Here is a 9,018-nt window from a genome sequence, read left to right on the forward strand (position 1 = left end):
ATTCTGGGTGGAGGGAAGCCAGGGCTGTGGGTGCCTGAGGATAGGCAGTCCCTAGGGTGCTGATGGCAGCCCTGGGCCCTGCAGGCTGTGCTGTCCTGTCACCTTGCCTCTGCTGGGGCAGGAGGTGAGCTCAGCCAAGTGTCAAGAGATGGGCTCCTGGATGACTTTTGGCTCCTGATTTAAACCTATGTTGGATGTAAAACAAACCAGTCATCTCTCAGAAGTTACCACGGGCACAGCTTGGGGTGTTCAGCTGCCTTCCCGCTGGCGCTTTGTGCCCCTGCATTGGGACAGGAGTGTGACCACAGCAGGAGCTCCTGGCTCAGAAGTACCAGGAATGGAAGTGCACTGCTCAGTTTGGTTTGGCCTTGGGGCAGTGTTGGTGGCTTGGGGCTCTTTCAGAGGGGTGATGAGCAGGAGTTGAGGCTCCAGGTGCAGTTTCAGTGTCACAGCATGTTGGTGGAGCTCTCACGGTGTGGGCCCTGCAGAGGAGCGAGGGGTTTTTGTCTTCTGCTCCTTGACCAAGAGCCAACAAGCTCCCACCACACAAAGGATTTGTCCTGGCAGGTCTGCCCCTTCCTCCTTGGCTGGTGGGAGTGGGTCTGGGGGGGAACGTGATACCTCCAAAATAAGAAAGACTTGACATCTGAGGTATGGGGGGGACTCACCTGGCTGGCAGGACCCTGATGCAGCAGCACCTGTGCTGGGGCACTGTCCCTGGAGGACAGAGCCCCCTGCCCTGGGGAGGCCCGGCCCTAGGAGCTGGTGCTGGATCTTGCAGTAGGACTCAATGGGGCAGGTGCTGTCCTGCTCAGGGTGTTTTTTGCCTCCTCACTGTTGGCAGCTGGCATGGAGAAGGTGGGGAGGAGACAGGCAGTCTGGGCCAGGTGGTGCTGGTGCCAGGCAGCATCCCTGTGAACTCCTGCTTGCAGGGAGGCCATGAGACACCTGTTGCAATGTGATTGGTGGCCACAGTGACCCAGAGGGCAGGTGGCCATGAGCCACCAGATCCTGCAGGGCCCTGCCTTCCTCCCTGCCTGTGAGAAGAGGCTGTGGTGCAGCCAGCACCTTCCTCTACACTGCGGCCGCTGGTGCAATCCCACCTGCTCTCAGGTTGGACACTTTGTGCCAGTGGGAGGTTGACCATGTCCTAGTGCTGAGTGCTGAGCTGGGACTTGGCGCTGCTGATGGCCTGTCTGCTTTGGCCTGCCACATTGGTGCCCAGTTGACAGCTCCACAAGGCTGGCATGAGGGAGAGCTGGGCTCCCCACTTTGGCACCTCAGGTCTGGGCTCAGGAGAGGTGTTGGCAAAGCCCAGTGGGCATTTCATCCTCCTCCAGCTTTGCTGAAGCATGTCCCCAGGCTGCCATGCCAGAGTGGCAAGGCAAGGTGTGAGACCTTGTGTGCCCTTGTCTGGAGACAGGTGGCAGTGGGACAAGAGATGACGGGCACAATTTGCACTAGTGTGACCACAGCGGGATGTGAGGGCAGCCAGGCCTTTGCAGAGTTGCTTGCAGCCCCTGGCTGCCCCTCCTCTGAGTTGTGTGGCCTTCAGGGCATTTTGGGGAGCGGGCAAGATGGATGCAACAGATTTCTGGGGTGGTGGTGATGGACATAGAGAGCTGCATCCGCCCAGCTTGCCTGTCCCTGTGGGGAACACCTGGCTTGGCTGCTGGGGTGTGTGTGCTGCCCCATCCTGAGGATGTCAGTGGACGTGTCCTGACAAAGTACATCACCTGCAGCTCTGCTGACCCTGGCTTCAGCACATCTCCTGACTGCCCTGGTGCTGTCCAGGGGCTGGGCACAATGACCAGCTGCCCAGCTCCTGGCCTTTTGTCCCTGCTTGCTTCCTCACACAATCCCAAAATGTCCCCCAGTGTCATGCACTGCCAGGAGGGACCCCACTATCCCTAGGTTGTGCCAGGCTGGGCTGTTTGCCCTTGCTGTGCCCTGTGGGGTTTGTCAGTGCTCTTGGCCTGCCATGTGTACCAGTTTCCCTGGCTGGTGCTGCCTCATTCTTGGGCTGTGTGGTGCCCACCCCAGCTCATCCTCCTCACAGCCCCCTGCTCCTGCCTGCTGGCCTAGCAGAGGGTGGGTGTAGGTGTTGAGTTGCTGGCCCAGCTCGAAGGAGCTGAGTGTCCCCATGCCTGGGACCAGCATCCTCTGAGCTCTGCCAGCCTTGCTGGGGCAGATGGTCAGGACCCAGCTGCCCCTCTGTGGTGGCAGGGATGAATCCCAACAAGCACACATGTGCCCCACCAATTGTGAGGGGGGCAGGCAGGCACACCTGAGCAGCACCTGTGGCCTCATCCCGCTCACCTCTCCAGCATATTGAGGTGCCAGGATTTTGTATACATGTGCTTGGGGGGGATCCCTCTGGCTCAGCTCTGTCACTGCCCAGGAGCTGCCCCTGTCCCCCACAGCCACTTGGACACAAGGACCCCTGGATGTAGCACCTGCAGCCCTAGGCTGTGCCAGTGTTGGGTGTCCCTGCTGGGTGCCACCCCACTGGGGGGCTGGTGAGCCCTTCTCTGCTGCCACGCGTCCATTGCCACGTCACTCCTGGTGGTGGGGGACAGCCAGCCCTGCCACTGGGGTACTCAGAGGTGCAGGATGGGTCAGGGAGAGGTGACATCTCTGGAGAAGGTGATAAGCAAAAGGTCAATGACCCACTTCAAAAAAATAAATAACAACCAGAAGGTCTCTTCTCATGCCACCAAGGACCCAACAGTCCCCATGGGAGCCTGGTACAGCCCAGCGTGGGTGTGTGTGGGTGGTCCCACAGGCGCCTGGGCACAGAGGCTGATTGTGTGCCTGGTAAACAGGCTGGGGGCAGGGGCAGGCAGTGATTGCAGGACAGAGCGGGTTGGGGTGTCGTTTACCACCCCACCAATGCACAAATGGTGACACTAGGGGCTGTGCCTGGGACCAGTGGTGCTGGACAGATGGGAATTCCCTGGCACTGCTCCTGAAGTGTCTACTGTCACCATCCCCTCCAGCTCTTCTTTCTCTGATCCCTGCCTCAACCAAAATCAGCAGCTCTTGGGGTGGGAAGTGCATCACTGGAGGCAACCATGGGTGCAGCTGTGTCCATCCCACAGCCCTACCAACTGTGGTACCCACAGGAGTTCTGCATCTGGGGCAGGGGTCTGGGTTTGGGTGTCCCTCTGCTCACTGCCATTTGCTGGGCTGCTGGGACTCTCTGGCAGAGCATTTACAGCCCCTGGGTGAAGCCAATGTGGAGGTGAGGCTGTTTGGGACAGGATGGCCTGACCCTATCCCCTGCTGCCAGTTGAGTCCTTCCATGCTTCCATATTAAAGCCCCCTCTTTCCCATCCTACTGGCCTCTGGTTACTGTGGGGGACTGGGCTAGTGTGGGAGCCCGGTGGGAGGTACCAGTGCCACAGCAGGCACCTTCCTGGCAGCAAAGCTGGGGCTTGCCCTGTCCGTGGTGGCAGCAGATCCCAGGGTCTGATCTGGCTCTGAACTGAGCTGAGGGTGGCTCACCTCCCCCTGTGCCTCAGTTTCCCCACCTGCAGTCATTCCCCTCCAGTCAGCAGCAGGGGCAGTGGGGCCATGATGTGCCCTGGGTGCAAGCAGTGCAAGCAGTGCAAACAGGCAGCAGCTGTGCTGGCAGTGTGCTGGGCATGCTGTGTGCCACTGCTGCCTCTGCCTGAAGGCACTGATGCCCATCCCCAGAGTCTCTGGGCACGGAGCCCAGCCTGGGCCATGATTGGGGTCAGGGATTTCTCAGGATTTGCTGTGATTTACCATATGCCACCGGTGGAAATCCCACATGGCTGTTGCCTTTTGAGAGGGCACAGAGGGGTGCTGGGACCCCACCACTGCCGCAGCTGGAACTGATGCCAGGGCCTGGCTGAACTCAACCTCACCCTGACAGTGTCAGGGTCTATCCCCTGCATAGCTCTGCAGTGGGACCAGCAGTGGCACAGGTGGCAAGGGGACATCAGGCTGGTCAGCTACTGGCTGTGAAGTGCTGCTAGGACAGGAGCCTGTAGCTCTTTGCCAGCCATGAGGACTTGGCATTGTCTTCCATGGGCAGCCCCAGCAGTGGTGGCCTGTCAGGGCTGGGCTTGAGCCCTGGCACCCTGTTTCTGTTGCTAGAGTAGAGGTCCATCCCTCTGTGATAACATCTCCTGTCCTGGGGTGTCCCAGGCAGGATGGAGCAGGCAGGGACAAGCAGGAGATACTCAGCTGCCCAGACACCTGTGTGCCTCTGGCTGTGCTGACAGTGCCACCAGCCACCTGCAAGATGCAGACATGGTGCTGCACTGTGCCGGTGCCCTGGCGACCCCTGTCTTGCCCATATTCCTTCTTGGCAGCTGAGTCCTGTTCCCAAGCCTCACAGTCCCTCTGCTTTGTCCCCAGTGGGTGCTGGCCTTTGAGATCTTCATCCCTCTGGTGCTCTTCTTCATCCTTCTGGGGCTGCGGCAGAAGAAGCCAACCATCCCTGTGAAGGAAGGTGAGTGCCAGCAGGGTGGTGTTGTGGGCACCCACACTTGGGGACACCCCCAGGCTCTGGGGGATCTGCTCCAGGCCCCTGGGGGCAGCCTGAGTCAAGGTGAGGGAGTGTGTGACAGCTGTCGGGGATTCAGAGGAGTCTTTTGCAAGACACGGCACTGGGCTGGGGCTGCAGCTGATGGTGGGTGGAGCAGGCATAGAGGGGTCAGAGAGACAGTCCCAGTGAAGGGGGGTTCCTCTGGGGGTGGCAGTGCCAAACAGCCTGTGCCTACCATCAGTAGGAATGTTTAGTGGGGGGAAAGAGGAGCTGGTGGGGCTGGGACAGCCACAGCTTTGTGAGTGCTCAGGGAGCAGCTAGGGTGGTGCTGGGAAGGGGTCCACAGCTCCTCATGGTGCTGGGGCAGGAAAACGCACCATGTGGAGCCTTGTGCCTGGCTGTGTTGGGGCTCTGGGAAGGTGACAAAGCAATGGGCCTGGAGCTGGGGGCTCCCAGACTTGTGCAGCCAGAGCCCTGGCTGGGCTGTAGGTCCAGTGCCCACAGGCTGTGCCCCTGGAAAAGGCGGTGGAGTTGAGCCGGGCCTTCATGTGGTATCAACACCCTGTGGGACACCCACTGTGGCTGGTGCCCTGGCGTGGGAGCACGGTGGGGTCAGGGGGAGATGCTGGGGGCTGATGGAAGTGGTGACCCAATGTAATGCTGGTCTGAGCCTGTGTTTCAGCGTGTGCGAATGAGGGAGAGCCCAGCTGCCAGTGCGGGCCCGGCTGCGGGCAGGAGTGGGCACTGCCCTGATTCCTGCCCTGCCTCTGACGGGCGCTCCGTGTTGTGTGGTGGTTTTTTTGTTTGGTTTTTCTTTCTTTTTGCTCACATCTTCTTTTTCTTTTCCACCATCTCCCCTGCCCACCTGCCCTCCATGCCTCTACTGCATGTGCCAGTCTGTAAGTCGGTGGGGCGGGTGGGCGCCTCCCCCCCTTCCCCTGCCTGTGCCGGCTACATACATGGGGGAGAAAGAGCCTAGTTTGGATCAACTTACTCCAGCCTAATCCACATCTCTGTAACCCTGTTACCTTCCTCTGCAGCTGGTGAAGATGGACTTGGGCAGTGCAGTGTGGCCCCTGCCTCCTCCTCCCCAGGGGCTGCCCCTCAAGACCAGCCTGTGGTAGTTCCCCAGTGCACTGGTGGTGGCCCCACTAGGTTGGCAGTGCCAGGTTCCTCAGGTGCTGGGACCACTGGTAGCAATGTCCCTGCTCCCTTCAGGCTGCAGAGGGTTCTTCTGGCCTGGTGGAGGCTTATCCTACCCTTTCTTCTCTCCTCCCTCCTGGGGCAGACCCTACTGTGCACTGGCACCCATGTGGTGGCCTGTGATCACCCAGTCTTGCCTGTATACCCTCCTGGGCTGGTCCCCAAGGGGTTGGAGATAACTCCCACCCATGCACTACCACTGGGTCCCTGTCCTGGCCCCTAGCACCTGGGACAAGCTGGGATGTGGCACTGCTAGGAGCCTGGAGGCTTGCAAGATGCCACCCATGTGCTGGCTTTGTCACCAAAGCATGGTATGGCCACTCTAGTCTCTCCCATCCCATGCTACACCTGTCCCACCCTGCCATGAGCTGTTCCTTGTCCCTGCAAGAAGCCCATCTTCACCAGCCCCTGCCTGTCACTATCGTGCTAACAGCACTGACCTGCCTCTAACCACAGGGCCACCAGCTAGGGTGCCAAGCACAGGGTCCCAGCGTGGGGCAACCTCCCTGCTTGTGGGGATCTCGGGCCACCTCTGGTCCCCTTCAGGCAGGGGTCTTCTGGCTTGCCTTGTCCTGGGGAAGGATGTGATCTTCCCATCAGGAAGAATGGCTCAGTGCTGGCAGAGGGAAGGGAAGGTTCGCTGTCCCATTGCTACTCCTTATTTCTTCCATCTCCTCCCACTGTGTCTCCATTTCTACCCATTTCCAGCTCATTGCTGTAGCTGGGCAGGGGGGGCTGGGAGGTCGGGGAGCTGCAGGTTACAACTCTCTTTTCCCTGTTGTATTCTTCCTCCTCCTCTACCTCTGGAGATATGGCATTACCTCTGAGGTTACTAACAAGAGGGATGGAGAGGCTGGGGGAGGTTGGTGGCCGTCATGGGACAAGTGGCAGAAGTTGACATCATCTTGGGGCGGGAGGGACCAGGGGGGAGCAAGCAGGGGCAAGAGGGTAGGAGCCAGGGTGGCAGAAACTGCCCACAGCCCCAAGAGGCCACCATTCAGAGAGCCTTGGTGAGAAAGCTGCAGACTTCTGCCCTTGGCCACCAACCTCCCACAGGGCTCACAGGGCCCAGTGTGCACTTCTTAGAACTGAGTGTCTGTCTCTCCGGTGGCCCCTGCCTCCTCTGCTGCTTCCCCTGCCTCCTTCCCTGCTCCCCCTGCCCCCCTCTCTCCCTGCCCACACCTTCCCTGGGCCCCTGCGCTCTCTCGCTGGCTCCAGCTTTCTACACGGCGGCTCCGCTCACCTCGGCCGGGATCCTGCCTGTCATGCAGTCCCTGTGCCCCGACGGCCAGCGCGACGAGTTTGGCTTCCTGCAGTACTCCAACTCCACGTGAGTTCTGCCCTCGCCTTCCTGCCCCTGGCCGCACAGCCTGCCCCTTCCCACCCTGGCACTGCCCTGCCAGGGACACTTGTCCCCCACAGTGCTTGGGTGCAGAGTGCTGAGGCCCTGGGGTGTGGGAGACATCTCAGCCTGTTCCTCCTTGGGCTCCTGGGTACTGGGAGGGAGACAGAAATGGCCCCCAGGGACACCTCAAGGCTCTAGGGCTCTCCTCTGCACCCCTGATGTGGTGGGTTTGGTGCGAGAGCAGCTCCTGGGGCAGCAGTGCTGCATGGCAGGAGCCCTGTGCAGCTGAAGAGCTCATCCTGCCCAGGGCTTGTGGTAGGTGTTCCCCATTCCTCTGTCCCTGAAGCTGTGGTGGTGCTGGGCTCTCACAGGGTGACGCAGCTCCTAGGGAGGGGGGTGAAGAAACCCAGCCTCTTCGACCCACAGCATCCGGGGCTGGAGGAGGAGCTGGAGTCGCTGCGCCGGCACCTGGAGGCCCTCAGCAGCAGCGAGCCCAGCTCCATGGAGACCCACTTCAGCAACCGACCAGGTGGGCTGTGTCCTGCCTGTGCCCTGCTGCTTGTGCAGGCAGAGATGGAGCTGCCCAGCCACACCCAGGGATGTGATGGCATTTGGCAGTGCCCTGCCACTGTCCCCTGCCTCTGCCCCCGTCCCCTGCCTCTGCCCCCTGCCACTGTCCCGCACTGTGGCATGCCGGGCAGGGTCACCTGTGCCATGTCTTCAAGGCTGGTGGGCTGCTCTGACCCCCTTGCCTTGCTTCTTACCAGGATCTGGCTTCACGCTGGCGTGGGCAGCCAAGGACCAGGGTGAGCTGCACCATTTCCTGACACAGAACCTGTCCCTCCCCAACAGCACGGCCGAGCTGCTCCTGCGCTCCAGTGTTGACCTGAAGGAGGTGAGTGATGACCTGTGAGAGGTGGGTGGTGACCCACAGGAGGTGGGTGACAACCTGCGGGAGGTGGGTGATGAATTGCGGGTGGTGGGTGACTGCACAGCACTGCAGGGCTGGGCTTTGCAGGAGTCCACACTGCCCTAGCACATTGGCACATCTCAACCCAAACTGAGCACTGACCACCAGCCCTGCAGGGTGGGAGTTAGTGGGCTCCTGGCCAGGACACAACCTGCCCTTCCCCCATGTGCTGGGGCATTGCTGAGCAAATGGGTGCTCCTGCTGCCAGTGCACTCAGCAGTGCTCCTGTCCCTGCTGCAGGTGTATCACCTGGTTTTTGGTTCCTTTCCTTTGGTACCTGATGAGACCCATGAGAGAGACCTATGGGATGAATTTGGCCCCAGTGAGAAGATCACACAGCTAGAGGTGAGGAGCAGTGCTGCATGTGGGGGACATGCAGCCTGGGGGGGCAGAACTCATCCTCCACATCCCCTCCATGTCCCCCCACAGGGTGATCTGAGGATGTCCCATCTTAGCAGAGGGGATGTGATGGGACGCTGTTGGGTGGCCAAAACAGCTGCAGGGGTGGCTGGATCCCATCCTGGTGCTGCCACCAGTTCCCCCAGTGCTTTGAGGCACACCAGTGCCTGTGCCTCAGTTTCCCATTGCAATGGATGATACCCCCCTGCCCCCGGACAGTGGCTGTGGAGGGAATGGGGGACATTGTTCCCTTCTGGGTGGCGTGTGGGGTGCCGGGGACCCATCCTCCCCCATCTGCACATCCCCTTCTCTTCCTCTAATGGAGACCATGGATGGGCCATTCACGGATGCTGGGGGACACACAGGGAGTGGGACCCCAGGCAACCACATCAGTCCCAGCCCCTCCCTCTTGCAGAAGAGCCTCCCCAGTGGCTGGAGGAGTTTGCGGGGGGGGCTGATCCATAGGGTGCTGCGGGACCCAGCGGCAGCCCCACGCCGGCCAGCGCTGCTCCAGCTGCTCTCCCGGGCCCTGGGCCTTGCCGGCACTGCCCCGGTGCCCACCACCCCTGACAGGCACCAGAG

The 9,018-nt window shown here is 60.8% G+C and overlaps 1 protein-coding gene across 1 annotated transcript in view; it reads left to right on the plus strand.

Annotated features, from left to right (window-relative positions):
• The first annotated feature begins 3,729 nt into the window (after positions 1–3,729).
• Positions 3,730–9,018, plus strand: part of ABCA2 (ATP-binding cassette, sub-family A (ABC1), member 2) — a 25,739-nt gene continuing 20,450 nt past the window's right edge. The window contains 9 exon segments of the mRNA XM_010007883.1: positions 3,730–3,738; positions 4,344–4,384; positions 4,386–4,483; positions 4,592–4,594; positions 6,941–7,052; positions 7,439–7,596; positions 7,835–7,962; positions 8,278–8,382; positions 8,852–8,989. Coding sequence (XP_010006185.1) covers positions 3,730–3,738; positions 4,344–4,384; positions 4,386–4,483; positions 4,592–4,594; positions 6,941–7,052; positions 7,439–7,596; positions 7,835–7,962; positions 8,278–8,382; positions 8,852–8,989 — 792 coding nt within the window.

This window comes from Chaetura pelagica, unplaced genomic scaffold, assembly GCF_000747805.2.
Source record: "Chaetura pelagica isolate M959 unplaced genomic scaffold, ChaPel_1.0 scaffold252, whole genome shotgun sequence".
Taxonomy (NCBI): Eukaryota; Metazoa; Chordata; class Aves; order Apodiformes; family Apodidae; genus Chaetura; species Chaetura pelagica.